A 20,702-nucleotide genomic window follows, 5' to 3' on the forward strand; every position below is an offset into this window, starting at 1 on the left:
GCCTAGAATGCCCTTTCCTTCTCTTTTGTCTAATTCCTACTTGTGCTTTCGTGCTTATTTCTCTCATCACCTGCTATGTGAAGCCTTCTTTATTTTTTTAGCCAACAGATATTTAAAGAAGATCTAACATGTTCCTGACACTACTAGGAGTTAGTGACCATCCAGCAGTGATAAAACAAACATGGACCCTGTCTGCATGAAGCTTATAGCCACATGGAGGCAGAACTACCCATGTTTTCATGTTGTCAGGGCTTCTTGTCTGTCCATATGCATTTTTGCTCTCCTATTTTATCATGCTCTCATATAGTTATGATTTATGTAATTCTGCTAGAATATAAATTTCTCCTGGTTGGAGTGTATTATACATTTTGTAATCCCTGCCATCTAGTCCAGTCTTAGGCATGGAGCAGACAGAGTTAATATTGACTGAATGACTATTTATTCCTTTTTAATACTGTAAGGAAATAATATCAACAGCCTTTTATAAATAGTTTAATACTAGTGTAAAATGGAGGAAGTATTTTGTTTGAATTTATTTATGGAAATGGATTTTATGTTTAAGAACTTTTCCGTCCAAAAGAAGGTCCTATTAATTTGTGAAAACAAAGATATTTCACCTTTTGATTTGTATAATTGTAAATTGGTCAGAATTGAGACATAGCAGATGGTAAGTTTATTTCATTCAGAACTGCACCTGTAGATCCTAACAACTAAACAACGATTTAAACAGTTTTTGAATACTTTCAAATGCTAATTTTAATTTTTCAGATCTGTGTGAAAGAGAAATAAGAAAAACTTTTGAAACCAAGAAAACTCATTTAAGACATACTGTGCCTTTCAGTGTTTTTTATGGGTTTTCATTTTAGATATAAGAGTATTTAACCTCCCTGTGAAACCACGTTAATGACCACAAAAAAGAAAAGAAAGTAACATTTTTATTATATAGGAGGCTGTTGTCACTACATGTGCAGGCTATTTTCTATTAAATGTCAAGCTATTTTTCTTATAAGCTAGAGATTTGAAGAAATCTCCAAAATATATTTTTAACATATGACTTAGTTTTCAGCATTGGTTTTTTGAATACACTAAAAAAGAAAAGATAGCATTAGGTAAATTCCATAGTCCTTCAAATAAATCTAAGTTTTGACTGCTAAATCTGTTGAAAATATGCATTGTTTCTGAAGTGTGGTTAATCCTTTTGAGCTAAGTAATTTTTTAGAGTAATCCATTATTTGGTAGTGAGCCATTTTAACCTAAAACTGGTTTTTAAGAGGAAATAATGAATCCTGAAAGGTGATTTTTAAAACAAGTCATAACATTTTGGAAATACTTTTGTTTGGGGGCGCCTGGGTGGCTCAGTCAGTTAGGCGTCTGACTTCGCCTCAGGTCATGATCTCGTGGTCTGTGGGTTTGAGCCCTGCGTCGGGCTCTGTACTGATAGCTCAGAGCCTGAAGCCTGCTTCAGACTGTGTCTCCCTCTCTCTGCCCCTTCCTAGCTCATGCTCTGTCTGTCTCTCTCTCAAAAATAAATAAACATTAAAAAAATATTTAAAAAAAAGAAAATACTTTTGTTTGTTAGGTGATGTAAAAGATAAATGCAATGGTTTTAACTCTTTGGAGACTTGTATGATAGAGGCAGTTGGATTGTAATTGCATTGCTTTGTTTTTATCAGTTGCATGTAGTAGAATAAGTATTGGACTGAAGATCTGTTGGTCTGAGAAGGACCTGATCTTTATGTCTTATCAGCTGTGTGGTCTGGCAGATCACTTTCCTCTCTAAGCTGGAGTTCCTTATAAATGTGAATGCGGTAAGAGTTCACGAAACTCACATTCAAGGACTATAAAGTCGTAATCATATATACCTGAATTTTAATGATTAGATATTTTCAATTGATTCCAAAGGATTTCTTGGAAGAAGATTTACTATTGATGATCTCTCTCTCTTACCTCTCCCTCTTTCTTTCTTCCCCTTCCCTCCCCCTCTCTTTCTTCCCTTCCCCTCCCCCCCTCTTTCTTCCCTCCCCTCCCCCCCTCTTTCTTCCCTCCCCTCCCCCTCTCTTTCTTCCCCTCCCCTCCCCCTCTCTTTCTTCCCCTCTTTCCCTTTTCCCTTCTTCCCTCTCCCTCCCTGTCCCTTTGAAGCAAGACTTGAGTGGAAGGTAACTTTCCAGAAATAAGTGTGGTGTCATAGAAAGAGTACTAAAGCAGAGAGAGAAGAGATTTTAAGATTGAGCTCTGTATCTTGAAGCTTCAATTTCTATGTTGTTACAGTGTCAGATGCTGTTCTAGGTGTAGGTGGTATGGAAGGAGGTTCCTAATAGGAGGCATAAGTACTTCTCTTGCACCTTTTGTCTGAACGAGAGGTCGATATTTGGGTAAGCTTTCTGTTTGTCTTTAGCAAAATTCAGATTTTTACCACTTGTGAGAACACTGAGTTTACATTGTGTAAATAAGAGCAGAGTAAATAGTATAATGAGCCCCCACATACCTGTCACCCAGCCTCAGCAGTTATTAATATGTGGCCAATCTGTTTCCTCTATTACTTCTCGTCCCTCCCCCACGTTCAGTTTATAGGAATTTTTATCCTTTCATGCAGTGCCACAAATATTGTTTATAGATTTATATTCTTCATAGATTTTATACTCTGATATTTAATGAAGGCATGCAAACAACATTCATTATAGGAGAGTCATGCCCAGATCCTGGTAGTTTGGTTCAGCCAATTACAGGAACCTGTCATGTGCCTGGCACTGCACTAGGCATAGGGGCCCCTGGTGTGGATGTGACAGGCAGAGTCCTTTCTTCAGAGCTTACAGTCTGTTAGATGAGCCAGACATTAAGCAGATAGCCTTTAAATAATTATCACATTTATAACTTGAGTTGTGGAGGAAAGAGGAAGGGATAGAAAGCAGGGTGGTTTTGATGAAAGTGTTTCAGGCACAGGGAATGACCGGGTTGGGCAGAGAAGCAATAAAGAGCTTAATAAGTTCTGAGAGCTCAGGGAGGCCATTCTGATGAGAGCATGGTGATCAAGACCGAGAGTGGCTAGTAGGTAACAGTCCAAATTAGGCAGAGACCTGACAGTGCAAGTTAGCCGAGACCCTGTCTATTCAGGACCTTATAGGCTATTTTAATGATACGGAACTTAATCCCTAGAGAGTGAGGTGGGGTAGATAGGGGACCACTGAAAGATTTTAAGTAAGACTATAACAGATTTTCTTTTCAGAGGCATGTCTTTGAATGCAGTGTGGTTAACGAATTAATTCCTGCTATATAACTTGGTCCGTATTTTATGGGTATCATTTTCACGCTAATTCATTGAACAAGTAGTTAGTGAATCTATGTTGGTGATAAAACAGACTGAAATTCCTACCCTTATGCAGCCACAATTCTAGTGGGAGAGACCGACAAGAAGCATATATACATAAGTAAAATGCTTCATGTGTCATATGATGATAAGCGCTGTGGGAGAAAAATAAAACAGGGAAAGGTGAGAGAGAACTGTGTGGGGATAGGGCGTTGCTATTTTAAATAGAATGGTTGTGAAAGGTGTCACTGATTGGGTGACATTAAATAAAGATCCAAAGCAGCATTATGCTTTATCTTGGGGTTAATACCTCGCTAGGCAGAGGGAACATCGAGGGCAAAGGCCCTGAGGTGAGAGAATGCTGGGCAGTTTCAAAGAATATAATCCTGTTTGTAGCTTTTTGAAATTACAGATAATGTAAGGGTTTTTTTCTGGCATACCTCTTTTTCTCTAGCCTTCTTGTCTATTTTCCCTCTACCTTTATAGTCTCACTTTTGTTTTTTTCTGTGTAGCAAAAATGACCCTCTTTTGTATCTACTTGTTTTCATAAGTCTCTTGGGATACAAAACATCCTTTTGGCAGTTGATTTTACACTATTTGAAAGCAATAAACAAAGTGTAAGATTGGATACCGGGAGGGATTGGACCTATTTATATTAAGGTGGTTAGGGAAGACCACTTTTAGGAGATGATATTTAACCTGAAGTCTTAAGGATGAGGACAAATGAACTGCCACTTCAGGAATAGCGTGCTTCAAGGACAAGAGGCAACAAAGAGTTTGGTATGTTTTAAGGAACTGGAGGAAGGCCACTGTGTCGTGGATAATAGTGACCATGAGGGAAGGGTGACATGAGGTGGGGTTGGAGAGATGGGAAAGAGCTAGATGATGCAGGGCCTTGTATAGGCCAAGGAAAATAATTTAGATGTTACCTGCGATGGGAAGTCACTGGAGAATTTTTAAGCGGGAGAGTGATGAGATACAAAGAGGATGTAAGAACATTCTGGCTGCTGAATGGAGGATGGAAAAGAAGGAGCCAAGATTGGAAGTGGAGAGGCTGTAGTAGTAGGTCCAGGTATAAGATGAAATGGAGAAAAGCCGGTAAATTTGGCGTTTATCCTGGAGGTAGAATGGACAGAATCTGTTAGATTGGCTGTAATGTTGGGGTGAAAAAAAGGGAGAGAATCATTTCTGGATTCTGACTGGGACAGCTAGATGGATAGTGCTGCTTTATACTGTGATATGAAATAACTAGACGGGGAACAGGTTTGGGGCGGGGAACCAACCCTAACTGAGGAGGTCAGCTTTGAGGCTGAAAATCTGAGATGTCTCTGAGACATTCATGTGGAGCTGTGTTGCGTTAGCTATTGCTAGAGTTAGTTATTGCTACTGTGCGTGTGTGGCAGTGGATGGAGACGGCTTAATAAGTTTGCATTGAATGCCGCAGGTTGTCATTTCCTACTCGTTTACTTTTACAGGTGCCATCTTTATTATTTGTCCTTTAAGTCAGTGTCCCCAGTGATACATGGCCGCGAACTATGGAGCAATTGCATGTATTCCTGATGTTTGGCAGTTCTTTATACCCACTAACCATTGTGTGCTTTCCTTTTGGCATACAGCTGTCTTTGTCATTTCCAGTATTTTGTCCGCCATACAGTAAGGTGGGTAAGTTCAGCCTAAAGCTGTGTGTGTGGCATTCCAGAATCTACAACTTTGTGAGAAAGTTGCTTAAAGCAAATTTGTAACCTGCTTGAGCGTTCAATTAAGTCAGGCATTTTTTACTCTATTATGTTACATCTTTTAAATCAGTCTCTCAGTGTTCTACTTTCTGCAATTAAAAATAATGATGGAAATCTAAGAAGGTTTTGTATTTGCGTTTTAATATAAAGCTATACAGATACTTTGTTAGGCTTTTGGAGAAAGATTACTCAAGGAATTGCATGATTCCAATGAATAAATACATTTGGTAATAATTTGGATCATAGCCTCTTACAGTTCTTTGGGTAGTGTTGGCAGTGAACATCATGAATAATAAAACTTGGTGAAAACATTTAGACAGTTACTTCATAATATCCTACAGATAATCCTAACAAAAGTTTTTGGCAACAGTCCATTAATAACAGTGAATGGTCATCTGTCCCAGTGTTCGTTGGTGGTAGAGAATACATGAGATTCAGTTGATATATGATAAATCAATATGACTAGGTTAATTATCTAAACTCTGAATAATAATTGAAAATGTTTTAGTGAATTCCTAGCATTATAGGAACACAAAAATTTAGTTTTTAATGCGCTTTTAAGTATAATTTCAAATCATCTACAATGAAATGATTGCTCTATCATCTCTTTTGTTTATATTTCGTCCAGTTAAAAAACTTTCTAAAAATTTATACCTGCTAACACACTATCATTTTTTTCCTATAATGTAAGTGTGGAAAGGTTTAAGAAGCTTTTCCTCCACCATGTAGAGGAAATGCAAACAAACATCTGTCTCATAAATGATTTTCACTGTTGGAGCCATGACCTGTCATTACTATTTGAATTTACAGCATGGTTTCTCTTGGAAAAAATTTATACACACACAATATGTGCATATATAGTTCAACTTATTTTGTTTTTAAGTGAATGTTTTATTTTGAAACTTAAGATATTTCATGACTTAAGAGAACAGAAAACCCAGAGGTACTTACTTTCCTAACATTTTTTTGTTTTGTCCTTATCACTTTTCTTAAGAGTACTGTTTCTCAAAGTGTAGACACTTGGGTCCGAAGCATCAGCATTACCTAGGAACTAATTAGAAACGTACCCTAGACCAACTGAATCAGAAACTCTAAGTTCCAACAAAAGGTCCCAGCAGTCTATGGATCCACAAGCCCTCTAGGTGATGGTGATGCACTGAAGTTTGAGAACCACTGCACTGGAGTGGGACTCCTCAGCCTTAGCACTATAGATATTTTGGAGTGGATAATTCTTGGTGTTGGGGCAGCGGCAGGGAGGGAGCTGTCTTATGCATTTGTGAGCATTTGGCAGCATTCCTGGTCTTTCACCCCACTCGCTAGATGCCAGTAACACAGTACTCCCCACTCTCTATCATGACATTAAAAAATACCTCCAGACATTGCAAAATATTCCCTTGGGGGCAAAGTTGACCCATTTGAGAACTACTGCTCTAGAGAGAAGTGATGGATACCACTGCTTTTCCTTCAGAGTAGCAGTGACCACTTATGGAATACCCAGTTTCTGTGCTGGGTACTTTACATGAATTATCATTGTCATCAGAGCAGCCTTGCAGGATATGTTTGAAGGTTCATAGCCTGGGCCAACCCGTTGATGAAGTTTCTCATCTGTTTCACCAGCCCAACCCTTGAGAACTATTATGCTCAGTTGTTACAGGGACTCATTTAGGGTATATTTGGAACAAAAGGAATTTGGCATATAAGTGAATTAAAGATATTTTAACCAGTTAACTCTTCTTATCTATAAATTTAACCATGTGAACTTCTTATTGTAAGCTTAGCCCTACGTGTTTTTGGATGGCTCTCATTGTATTTTTGCTGTAGTGACTGTTAAGTGACAAATGAATCAATAGTATGCTGTCATTTCAGTAAGACTGAAGTGCTGACTTTTTTTAAATAACGTGTCTTCTATATTTTTCTTTTTCCCTCTTTTGCCTCCTTTCATCCCCCTCTCCACTGTGTAGCACTTGATCTAGTTCTGCATATCTTAGCCCTTTTTTCCTCTCTCTTCCCTCTCATTTAAATCGACCTAGTCTCTGATCCATTCCTTCATTATCTTTGTAGGGTCTGGATGGCCAGATTTACATTTTAGTTTAACAACTTGTAATTGCTACTGGCCAGTGTGTTACCTGTTTCCAGATACCTCTTTCATGCACTTTAAAAAAAAAAAAATTTTATGTTTATTCATTTTTGAAAGATAGAGACAGAGTATAAGCAGGGTTGGGGCGGAGAGAGAGGGGGACACAGAATCTGAAGCACACTCCAGTCTCTGAGCTGTCAGCTCAGACTCGACATGGGGCTCGAACTCACGAACCGCGAGATCATGACTAGAGCCGAAGTCGGACACTCAACTGACTGAGCCACCCAGGCGCCCCAAACTTTTTAACAAAGACCTAGACATTAACTTTATTGAAAATTTCAGAATTTCAAGCCCCTTCTCCCCCACTCTTCCACTCCCCACTCCCCTGACCTTCTGTTTACTCTGTGTCTGCCAATGCAGACCAGTTTTGGTTAGTGACTGTGGTAATGACTTCTGGATGTCAGAATTCTGTATATTAGAGATGTTCTTGTCTGAACCAGAGAAGTGACTATAGCTGTACAGCAGTGCTAATTTCTTATTATTCATGTCTCTTCTCTTTGATTGCTGTAGAAACTGTCAAAGATTCAGAAATTCTTTTATGTGAAAATCACATTTACAATTATTAAACCATGCCAGTATTTTAATTCGTATGCAGAGAGTTGCAAGATTTTAACCCCAAAACTAGAATAGAAATAGTTAATTTAAAAAGTGAGTGCAAAATAAACAAATTTTTTCATCTAAGATACAGTGTGTTCCCTCAAGTCCTGATTATTATCTTCAGAGTATCTTTCTGTATAATAAGCATTTCTTGCCACAGGGTCCCTTTAGAATTAAGGCTATCCTTGATACCTGGGCTTTTTTGACATATAGTTTATTTCTTTCCCACTAGACGGATATCAATAAAATACCCCAAACCGTATTTTTAATTGGAGTTGATTTCATAAAATATTTAACCAAAAATACTTCATTTTGAATAGCTTTAAGCCATAGTGAAAGCTAAACAAGAAAAAGAGCCACAAAAACATGGCTCTTTTTCTTAAACTAGCTTCTTGGTTTTGTTAATATACACCTCAGATTTTTCCCTACAGTATTGTGCTGTCAGCCAGCATTTTTTTTTCATTTATTTTAAGGTGAAAAATTTTTTTTAATGTTCATTTATTTTTGTGAAAGAGCAAGCAGAGGAGGGGCAAAGAGAGAGAGAGAATGAGAAAGAGAATCCCAAGCAGGCTCCACACTGTCAGCGCCAAGCCTGATGTGGGGCTTGAACTCACGAACCATGAAATCATGACTTGAGCTGAAATCAAGAGTTGGACCCTTAACCGACTGGGCCACCCAAGCACCCCAAGGTGAAATTATTTGTATGTAGGATTTAAAAACTCTGAGAAAACATCTTTTACATATTTTTTTACAAGATAAAAAGTATTGATATTTGTCCACTCAAAATGTAAGGAGAGGTTGGATGAGAGAGCAGTCAGTGCTCTCTAATCTCTAGGAAGTAGGAGGAGAAAGAAGACAATTCCATAACCTTATTGAGTTAAGGGGAAAAACTTTAAACTTAGAAGTTTTCTCACCCATATTTTTATAATTTATTTTCAGGTGTTACTACACTCAACAGAATACCATATGGCATTTAAATATTTGATTTATAGGGGCGCCTGGGTGGCTCAGTCGGTTAAGCGTCCGACTTCGGCTCAGGTCATGATCTCGTGGTCCGTGGGTTCAATCCCCACGTTGGGCTCTGTGCTGACAGCTCAGAGCCTGGAGCCTGTTTCAGATTCTGTGTCTCCCTCTTTCTCTGACCCTCCCCTGTTCATGCTCTTTCTCTGTCTCAAAAATAAATAAATGTTAAAAAAAAATTTTTTTTTTAAATATTTGATTTATAAATCAGTAAGTTTAGAAACACTGCTAGAATAATTTCACATTTAGTAACTATTCTCATTTTTACCCTTAGGATTCTTAGAAATCCTGATTAATTTGTTTGCCTTGTAGGGTACATTATATATATGACTTGTCACTAAAAGCTACTGAATACATTTAAAATAATAGTATTTAGTCCAAACTAAACTCATTATAGGACATAATAAAATGTATAAAATACTAGGTGCACCCTACTTTGTAAGGTATGTATATAATGTTAGGAATCAACTTTGTTTTGGCAATGAATGAGTTATAATTAATTTTGTATTAAATGCCACCTGAATAATCCTAGTAGCTAATAATTGAACTATGATTGAATTTTCCAGTTTCAGACATCATTGTCCTTGTCTTCTTTTAGGAGGTGGTTCCTAATTGAGTGACATTTTCCATTGGTTATCACAGTGCATATCTCCTTATTCTTTGAAAAAATTGTGCCTTCATGAACATGTTGAAGCAAATAGTATTTATTTCTGCACTGGCTGCTGCTAAGTGTTCAGTATTGTCATCTGTAACTGTGAAAGGAGACAAGATTTGTTAAACTATTATACCTGACACTTCTATGAGTTTTGAAGTCTTTCAAAACTCTGAAACTTTGAAGTCTATCAAAAACTCTGGAGTTTTTGATAACATAAACATTTCATTTGTTAATAATTTCCTGGATTCCTGTTAATTATAGGTCATTGAATATACTCAACTTGGAGTACCGAGCAAGCAGTGTTCTTATTTATAGAAATGTAACTCAAAGTTTTCTGTGATATGGTATTGTATCCCTGAGAGTCTACTGGCTGGATGATGTCAGGTAAATAATTTACTTGCTTTGAACCTCAGTTTCCTCCTGTGTAAAATGAGGTTAACTATTCAGTAAGTTGCTATGAACACCAGACAACATGAAACCCATATAGGGTTTTAATATTTTCTTAATGTTTTTAAAACCCTAGCTAAATTCTGTGCAAGTATGTTTTTACTAATAAAACCCATCTCTGAGGTCTTACTATAATTAGAACCCACAACTTTTCACTCTAGCTTTACTTCAGTGTGTTGTGTTGTTTAATACCGCTTCTTTTTTTTTTTTTTTTTTTAATTTTTTTTAACGTTTATTTATTTTTGAGACAGAGAGAGACAGAGCATGAACAGGGGAGGAGCAGAGAGAGAGGGAGACACAGAATCGGAAGCAGGCTCCAGGCTCTGGGCCATCAGCCCAGAGCCCGACGCGGGGCTCGAACTCACGGACCGTGAGATCATGACCTGAGCTGAAGTCGGACACTCAACCGACTGAGCCACCCAGGCGCCCCTAATACTGCTTCTTTACCAGCCTGCCTTTAGCATGCTTTTTACTTACGTGTCTGTCACGTGGTCATCTGCCTTTTAAAGACATGGGGTTGGGGTGGAGAGGACTTGGGCCCTTAAGCACTGCCAGTGCAAGATAAAGGACACATCAGACCTGTTAGAAGTTGTGATAATTTTACATGTGTCAGTTTGGCTTCTCCAACTACATATTAAGTGAAGGACAGAACCTATTGTGTACTTATTTTATTTTTTTTAAATTCTTTACAGCTTTCAGTACTTAATGAAGTACATAGATAGGAGCAGATAGTTTGATAGATTTAACTCTGTGCAGATGCTACAGAGTAAAAACTTGTTTGAGCACTGTGTCACCTTTTCTTTTCTCTTCCATGCCTAGAATTAAACTGGAGACTCGTAGAATGAACCATTTGCAAGTTAGGAACTTCTTGTAAAGGGATATTTTTCACGTTGAGAGGTTAGATGGCTTTCAAATAGAACAGAATTTACCTGGAATTATATTACATTTACCAAACTCTTGTGATGTCCTAGGTCTGGATACTTTTACATGTAGTATCTCAGTAATTCTTCACACGAATTAGGTAAACATTATCAACTTTGAAAAGAAGGAAATGAGCTCACGGAACTAGTAAGAGATGGGACAAGGATTTGAACCTAGACCTCTGATTCTAAAATGATTGTATTTTCCATTACATCTGGGGGTTATTAACTCTGGCTTCATATTAGAATCATCTGAAAGCTTCCAAAAATTAAAGTTGCCAGGGCATCTGAAATAAGTGGTCTGGAGTGAGTCCCTGACATTTGTAGTTTTGTAAACCCAGGTGATCGAAGTGAGCAGCTGAAGCTGAGGAATGTTGCATTGAACATGGTGTCCCCCACTACCCCCCCCCCCACCCTTTTTAAAGCTTTCGTTGTCAGTGAGTATTAATGGAATTTTTCTCATCAAAAGCACAAAGCATTTGCATTAGAATAAAGACAGAATATCCTGTGTAGTAAACATTGCACAGATATGGTGAACATAATGGATGTATGTTTTTCTCTGCCAGTCTTTCAAAAATTAAAATAGATTTTTGATTTTGTCTTAGGATTTTAGTGTGTTCTCTGAAGTGAAAATGAGCTTGCTGTATTTGTTTCTGGCCTTCTGACTTTAGGAAAGTGCTAAGTTTTAATTTAGCCTAAGAGGAAGAACATTTTCTCAATTTACAGTAGCTTTGAAAGCTAATAAATCAGATTATTGGTTATAAATCTACAGGTGATTTACACAGGGATACATTTAGTTAATTACTCTTGGCTTACCACTGTGCTACAGCTCTGTAAATCTCTGGCAAACAAGCTACTTTAAAGATTGTCTTTTAGATTAAATGAAGACTTAATTATAATTGAAGATCATTCTTTTTTTTATATTTAACATGAGCACATAGAATAAGTTTTTTTTAGCATCATGAAATTTTTGAGTTTTCAGTCCCTTTTATGTAATCATTGGCCCAATTTCAAAATAAATATGAAATAAACTTTCTTAATTGGCCAGAATACAGTTATTGAATTCTGTCTACTTAAGAATAAAGTCAATTACTGGGATTAACTGTTGGAATACATTAGAGATGTTATAACCTGCAGTTATAGTTTATTGTGATGTTGAAATTAAAATTTACAGTCTGCTTTTTCCAGTTCCTAGTAAGATTAGTTTTCTTTAATTTCCAGCATTATATTTTAAGCCATTTTTAAAGTAACTAGTTTTTTCTGTCTCTGTTTATAGACCTGTGCTGTAAAGTATAACAAATCTGAGCCTCTCATCCTCCCAGATTAACGAGAAACCTCATTTTCCCCCCACCATGCTTATCCCCTCTCTCATAATATTTTAAGACATGTTAGGAGAAGGAGGGATGAGGAGGAATTGTTATTAGATCTTACAGATAGTAGAGGTAGAACTCTGACTGACCTGCTAAGACTTGAGGACTTAGATGTTTACCTAGATGTTCTTGGACCACTGTTCCTGTCCCCACCACCATTTTATGATATGGCTGGAGATTAATGCACTTGAAATTGATGGAAGGTGAATGATGACTAAATTGTTCCGTAGAGTGAGAAGATAGGTCTTACATGGTAGCAGAAATGGTTGGAGGAAGCAAAAGGGGTCATGAGGAGAATTTGGTATTATAAAGTGTTACAGCTGGATTGTATTATGGCTTTTAATCCCCCACCCGGGTAGCAAAGGCCACTCAGTTGCGTAACTCCAGGAGGCAGCACTCACACAGAGTTGGATGTGAGTGGTGTGAACTTCCTGGTCCTGAGACAGACTGAGTGCTCCGGCAGTCTTGTGATGATGGGGTTTTGGCAGAACCATTTTCCCATACTGGGTTTGACACTTCACACACCTTGCTGCTGAATCTGGAAGCTCAGTGTCTTCTCTTGTTGACTCTGAAGCAGCCTAAGAGATCACTTAAATGTAGTACTTACTTTGTGCAGGATACTGTTGTATTTTGCATGTATTAACTAATTTATGTCTTGGAATGACTTTATGAATATGTACGGTTAATGCCTTCATTTTACAGGCAGTTCCATTCATAGGAAATGAGAAAACAAAGTTTGAACGTATCTTGCTCAAACTTCTGCAGCTATTAAATGACCAAGCTAGGGGGCAAACCCATGCAGTGTGGCTCAAGTGTCTGCTTTTCCCACCATGCTATGTTACATTAGAGATTCCTTCTTTTTATTGTTCCCCATTCCCCTAAATCAGTCAGTCAGATAGTTATTTAGTCACTTAAACATTGAGCATTTACTTTGTGCCAGGAACTTTCTGGAGCTGAAGACAAAAGGCCTTGCCCTCATGGAACCTATATTTTATTTGGGGGAGAGAGACAAGAAGTAATAGACATGTGAATTGGGTGGTTTTAAATAGTGAAAAGTGTTTAGATAGAAAATAGAACATTGCTTTAGTTCTAATTGAGGGGATCTTAGGCAGTGGTACTTCTGTTGTGACTTGAATGATGAGAAAGCAGCAGCTCATATGTGAAGGTTAGAAAGGTAAGGATTCCAGGCTATGAGATGGTACATGCTTGGTGTTTTCTAGGGACAGAAAAGAAAAATCTCATGACTTGGAGCTGAGTAAGTAAACAGATTGGTGGGCAGTGAGATCTCAGAAGACTTCAGGAGTAGCTGTGTTGCCAGGGGGTGAGAGGGAAAGATGTTACTGTTGCTCGCATGCAATTTGGGCAGGGAGCAGTCTGCCCCTGTTGCAGGCAATAAGGAGGTTCAGTGGAGTTTTAAGTAATGATTCTAGTACTTCACAAACCGTATTGTTAAAGTATGTCATAAAGCATTGTTCCTTGTGGCCCTTTAGAAACATGGTTGGAAAATTATTCGTGTGATTTGCTTTATGTTTTAAAAAACCACTGTGAATGCTATGTAGCAGGGATACAAGTGGAAGGACAGAGTCCAATTAGGCAGTCACAGTGGTTCAGTGAGAGATGACAGTGCTTATGAAAAGTTGTGGCAGTGAATACAGAGAAAAGAAATCATGCTGTCAATATATATGTATTGATTACCCTCCTTGTTGTCAGTTGCCTAGACAGTAGCACTTCTGTTGTAGAGCAGAGAACATGTCTCCTCACAGTTTATTCTAAGACAGTTGATAGTCCTGGTTGAAATTTTCCTGAGATCCAGGTTTTATTACTCTTTTGATTCACTCAAACAACAAATTCCCTAGGATACAGTCTTCCTGCCAAGATGGGTGTTTCAGTGTGGGATTAGGGATTAGCCTTCTCCAGGACCAGCACTCCTCTCAGCCTTAATGCAGCGCCAGCCATCTGGTCCTGTTGTCTGTCTTCATGATGGATTCTCAGGGACCGTGAAGGCCTTCCAAGGCTTCTTTGCTTTGGTTAGGGCCTCCTCACCAGATCTAGCTCAGGATCTTTAAACCTCAAGGAGAAAGGTTCACAGAAATTGTGTTGAGCAGCATCCAAGCACCAGTGGATGTGTTACTGTGGAGAGATGCTCCCTGCCATGGCTCAGCCAAACACCTGTTAACCCAGGATTCTTTTAATTTGACTTGACTTGGAAGACAAATGAGTTTCAAGATACTGGTCACCTATTTAATGCACATGTATTTGGCAACCTACCAAGTAATTATTAATTTTTTCCACTCTTGTTTTGCTTTACAAATGTGTTTCCATATTCCATATGAAGAAATTAATTCAAATAGGTTTATACTTGGATATACTGTCTGTTACATATTTTGAAAGCCTCTGGTCAAAACACTACATGTATTACAAGGCCATTTGTAGTACTGATTTGAATTATACTGTCGATAAGTGCATAATTTTGTGAAGCTGTGATTTTCCACTGTTTGATTTTCTCTTCAAGGAAAAGCTTAAAGTCTGTGTTTTATGTGCTGTGATGATCTGACACTTATTTGGGATGCTGTAAGTCTGTCCTTTTTGACATCACAGATGTTAAAAGACTAGGAAGTGGATAGTGTATGCAGGTGGAGGCCATTTCACTCGTTGCCGATAGTGTGAGGGTCCCAGCCAGCCATACCATATTGCTGAATCGAGGCTGAATAGCAATCCCTTAGATGCCCTCCACGTCTCTGGGGGGGCTTTAAGACACACACATTATTTGTGACATTAGAATGTTAAAACTTATTTTGCCTTGAGTTCTTAACTCTCATAAAGCTCAAGTGGAAGAACAGATACAACCTTTAAAACTGCCACTTTTTCTTATAGTTTTTCCCATGTGAGGAACAAAGAATACGAAACTTTATTTTTTAAGGTTCTCAGGGAGATACTTGATTTAAAAAATGTTTTTTTTCTTGGACACGTAGGTTGCCCAGTCGGTTAAGCCTGAGTTCGGCTCAGGTCATGATCTCATGGTTTGTGGGTTTGAGCCCCGTGTCAGGCTCTGTGCTGACAGCTCAGAGCCTGGAGCTTGTTTCGGATTCTGTGTCTCCCTCTCTCTCTGCCCCTTCCCCATTTGCGGTCTGTTTCTCAAAAATAAGTAAACATTAAAAAAATAATAAAATAAAAAATGTTTTTCCTGAACTTTTAAAAATTCCTAAGACCAGTGTAGAAGCTTAATTCAGTAAAAAGAAAGAAAAGTTGGTGGCCACCAGGATCTTGAGGAATTCTATTTTTAATGTCTTTATTTAGAAAATAGATTCACTTTCTGTAAGACAGTCCTTCAGTTATGTGATTCTTAATTTTGTAGCCCTCCTAAATGAGTAAGCTAAGTTTAAAAAAACAGAAACTGACTTACCATATTGCTAATAGCTCTGGCAAGAAGGATGTTATCTTCCCTTCTCCCATTCTTCGAATAGGCTAAGTGACTGCTAGTTTTAATTTTCAACTATGCAGTTGTTGGTTTTCTTTTACAATTAGAACTGAGTTAATTTGAAAGTTCTTGAAATTGATGCATGTTTACCTATAAGGGCCGTTTAAAAAACAAATAAAGACCATTATGCTTCTTTAACTTGTAGGTACTGTTTTCATGACTGATAAATAACTTTTATGACTTAATTATAATAACTAATGGCATAGTTATATTCAAAGTGTTGCTTGGTAACAGGTCAGTATGTTCTTGATTCATTATTATGTAGAAAGTTAGCAATGCATCCTAACTCCAGCTTTACTGTAGTTATTGACTAGGGGTTGGAAGAGATACTGATATTACAAAATTCAGTGTGAATGATGATTGGTTATATACTCAGTGTCAGGACTGATTTTCTTTTAATTCCTTCTATTTGTATCTTTCTTGTTAATAACTTTGGCTTATAAAAGATTATTCTCGGTTGGAATATTTTTAGTATTGTTGAGGAAATACCTGTTTTACATAAGAACATAACAGTTTTATAAGAAGATTAAAAGCTACTATTAATACAGATCTTTCATTATGTCTTTATTCCTTTTAAACATAGTTGTATCAGACTGAGTCCAGTCAGGAGATAGAAACCACACAGAGGGTTAAGCAGGGTAAGTTTCATATGAAGAATTATTAAACTCTGATAAAAGAGTGACTGTAAGATATAAGAAAACTGCATATGGTACTCTAGGGCTAAGGGAGGAAAGTCACACTTACATAGAGCCTCTTCCCCAAGGCTGGATTTAGAACTTGTTGGAAAGGGTGTAGATCAGTCCACTGGACTAGTAGAGAAGTTCACTCTTTTGCCCAGACTGGAGCTAGTCTGCAGTCACTGGGCAGTCAGGACAACCTGGAGCACAGTCCACTAGCAGCAAGTGGACTGGGCATGCAGACAGAGTGGCAGCTCTATGGGAAGCTGCAAGTAGGCCACCCATGTGGGCCTCCAGAGGAAACCAGGGGCTCACAGGGTCTGGAGGTCTTCAGTGTGCCTATGCAAACAGGAACCTCTTTCTCTGGCAGTGACCTTTTAGGACTCTACTGAGAAAGCTTAATGTAGCTGTCAGAGTGGAAATACTTCAATTGTGTCCATTATGGCAGGACATCCACGAAAGGGTGAGTTTGAAGCAGAGAGTCATTAAGTTGATAATGGGCACAATGATGTTCATTTTTTCCAGTTTCTTTTTTTTGCCATATAGGTATGTAAAAACTTTTTTACTAAATTACCTGTCTCTACTTTTTACTGTTTGTGTTTGCTTTCCTTCCTTTAGCCCTATTGACATTTTGGGTCAGATAATTCTCGGTTGGGGGGTGCTGTCCTGTGCATTGTGGTGTGTTTAGCGGCATCCCTGGCCTCTACTCAGTAAATGCTAGTATCACACGTAAACAGTTGTGACGACCAGAAATTTCTCCAGCAAAAATCTCTCCTGGTTAAGAACCACTGCTTTAAAAAACACTGTTAGAAACAGTCCAGTTCTGTCTCATAAAGTTTTGCTTGTGATTTTTAGCAAATTCTGTTTCAATAAAAGAAGGCATCTCAAATAATTATAAAATTTTGTTTTTGGAAGAGGTATCAGAAACTAAGTGAACCTCTTTATTTCATCTATAAATGAATTAGTCAATTTTCAATTGATTGTCTCTACTCGCCTAGCTATTTGGTTGTATACCTGGGATTGGAACCCAAAATGTTTTCAATAAAAGGCTATGCGTATAGTATTCTCTTGTTCATTCTTTGACCCAAGAGCATATGTTATGCCTGCACTTTCCCAGGTGCTAGAGACTTGATGATGAGGTTGTGCATAAAATTTCAGGTTTGCGTGAAGAATCATTTCATTTAACTATCACATTCTTTCTGGATACTTGATGATAGAAAGGTGTTTTTAAAAAAGCATTGAAAGAATAATTCATTTATATATGAAAGGACTGTGGTTAAAGGAGCTACTCCTAGCATTAATGCAGTTTTGTGGTTGCAACTGTTGAAATGGTTGTGGGCTTTGAATCAGAAGACTGAGCATCTGGTCTTGGTTCTTCATGAAACTCATAACCTGGGCTTCCGTTGTCATCTGTGAAATTATGCTGGACTAACTGGATTCCGAGTTACCTATCATACCTGTTCTGATAAGGTGTGAACTCCCAGGTCGGAGTTGAGGATGAGAGTAGAGAAGGCCTAGAGACTGTCACAGTCCTCTAGGACAGGGATACGAGAAGCATCTAAGCTTTATTCTCTTACGGAAGTCTGATGGCCTAAACAGTATTGACAGATTGGCAGTAAATTGGATTGAGATGAGTCTAGTAGTAGAGAATGTGCTTTAATACCAAGCTGATCCCAAATTCTTGTACTGTTCATGTGCTTTACAGAGATCTGATTCTGAGATAAATTTCTGAGTATAAAAAATAATTTTAAGGTAGGATTCTGGGTAAGTCAATAGGAGTTACTTAAAAAACAACACATAGAATGGGGAAAAAATATTTGTGTAGATTTATCAGCAAGGGACTTGTATCCAGAACACATTAAAAAAAAAAAAATTACAACTCAACAATAAAAAGACAACCCACTTAGGGGACAAAGGATTTGATAGACATTTCTCCACAATAAATATGTAAATGGCCAGTAAACAAAAGATGCTCAACATAGTCATTAGAGAATACAAGTCAAAACTATACGGGGATACCACTTCAGACCCACCAGTGTGACTCTAATAAAAAAGCCAGGCAATAACAGGTGTAGACATGGATATGGACAAATTGGAACCCTCATATATTGCTGGTGAGAATGTAAAATGCATCGTCTTTGGAAAACAGTTTGGCAGTTTCTGAAAATATTGTTATCATACAGCAGTTAAACACTTATCATAGAACTCAGCATGTCATAGAACTCAGTTTTCCAAGCAAATTGAAGATCCGCATCCAACACAAAAGCTTGTATGTGAATGTTCATAGCATAGTAGCATTATTCATAGTAACCAAAAAAAGGGAAACAACTCAAATGTCCATGAACTGATGAATGGGTAAACAAAACAAAACAAAAAATAGATCTCCATACAATGAAGTACTATTTGGCCATAAAAATGAATGAAATTTCATTTATGCTATAGCATAACTGAACCTCGGAAACAAGCTAAGAAAAAAAAAACAGATACAAAAGTCAACATATTGGATGATTCCATTTATATGAAATGTCTGGAATAAAGATTAATGATATCTAGGCGATAGGAAGAGAGGGAAAGGGGGTAACTATTAATGGGTATGGGTTTTTTTTTGGTAGGATGAAAATGTTCTGAAATTAGATACTGACAGTGGTTGTTCAACTCTGAATATACTAAAAGCCACTGAGTTGTACACTTTAAAATGGTGAATTTTATGGTATGTGAATTATATCTCAGTAAAGTGGTTTTTTTTTTAATTGAGCCTGAAAATTTTAAAAAGGAATTATTTAATCACTCTGAGATTAAGCTACAGTTGACAGTTATTTCTTAACTACCGGTTCCACATTTCTTTCAAACCCTTTCCTGTATTTTTGTCTTTTTGCTGTTTAATGTTTATTGTGTTTGGTGTTTTGGCTTTGTTTCTTTAAATAAGTTCTGGTTAAAATTTAGATCACTTGAAGTTGTCCTTTAACAGTTTAGACAGTAGGAATAGGACCAAGGGAATCTAGACATTCATCCCTATGTGATGTTATTTTGCCTTGATAACACAAGTAGTCATAACCTGTTCAGGGTTTCTTTTATGAGATAAAATGTCTATGCAAAAATCTAGGAGGAGGAAGCAATAATGTAGACAAAATTAATTTTATATTTTGCCTTATGTTTAGTTATGGAAAGATAAGTTTAAGAAATAATATGTAAATGAAACTTTTTCAGAAACGTCTAAGGATTTTTAATAACTCATTTCTTTATGTGAGGCTTTAAAGTTATAATGTTCATTTTTAATAATAAATAATTTATCATTACAGACAGATTTGATCAATTTTGGGCCATCAACCGGAAACTCATGGAATATCCTGCAGAAGAAAATGGATTTCGTTATATCCCTTTTAGAATATATCAGGTAGGAAGTAGTGTTTTTAATGATACCAGCTTGTGAATGCCTCAGACATCTTACTTCTTGAAGTGGTGTAATCCAAAACTCTTTAAATTGGCATAGTAACTGAAGAGTATTGATTAGTCGATCTTCCCAGATCTTTATCTTTTGGTGACAATCACAGCAGAAACCACGCTGATATTTGGTTCATATACAGTTGATCCTCATTATTTGCAATATTTGCTTGCTTTCTAAAATTTATCTGTGACCAGAGTCAGTACTCAGCAGTGCGCTCATAGACATGTGTGGAACTTCAAAAAATTTGGTTTGCCCAGCATGCACATTTTCAGCAATGCCATACCTTCTTATTTCTGTTCTTTTCCCAGTTTATGTTTTTCATACTTTTGTGCTTTTTTTGGTGATTTGTTTAAAATTGCTCCCAAGAGCAGTGCTAAAGTGTCATCTTTAAACAGAAACACACATAAAACAAGGTTATGTGTTGATCAGTTGAAGAACGTGTTGTGACCAGAGGCTCACAGTATCCCAACCCTGTATTTCCCCCAGGGACAGTGGTTCAAATATTTGCTGATTTAGCGTTTGCAGTGATTTTTATAAAATGTAGCTACCACAAATAAAGAGAATCGACCTATTTGTTTTAACAGTGAGGCTTTAGTGTTGTACAACAAAATAGATAGTAGGCTTTCCTTGTAGCACAATTTCTTAGGTAAAGAAACTCTTTTTCTGTAGAGTACTTTAAAACTTGTAAGTGCTTTACATATAGCAAATACTTTGTGAATATTTGTTGAGTGAATGGTATTCCAGAAAGTGAGTTACCTACTATCACAAAGAAGTCGTTGGGGATAGGAATTGGAACATAATATCATAGACATGGACTCTAATCTAGCAAGATTTCCATTCAAACTCAGAGAGATTATGTCATAACTTCCCCTTGGTAGCCATTTTCAGTATCCCACAGTCTTTACTCGTAGTTACT

At 37.4% G+C, this 20,702-nt stretch overlaps 1 protein-coding gene across 3 annotated transcripts in view; it reads left to right on the plus strand.

Moving 5' to 3' along the window:
• The window catches only part of ATG5 (autophagy related 5), a 128,187-nt gene that overhangs the window by 54,882 nt on the left and 52,603 nt on the right, over positions 1 to 20,702 (plus strand). For 2 of the 3 annotated variants that reach the window (XM_019442994.2, XM_019442996.2), the window contains one exon: positions 19,641 to 19,735. In XM_019442994.2, coding sequence (XP_019298539.1) covers positions 19,641 to 19,735 — 95 coding nt within the window. The remainder of the gene's footprint in view (positions 1 to 19,640; positions 19,736 to 20,702) is intronic. The other variant, XM_053904612.1, reaches the window with a different exon arrangement.

The sequence above is a fragment of the Panthera pardus genome, unplaced genomic scaffold (genome assembly GCF_024362965.1).
Source record: "Panthera pardus isolate Hobbes unplaced genomic scaffold, ASM2436296v1 HiC_scaffold_17, whole genome shotgun sequence".
Lineage (NCBI taxonomy): Eukaryota > Metazoa > Chordata > Mammalia > Carnivora > Felidae > Panthera > Panthera pardus.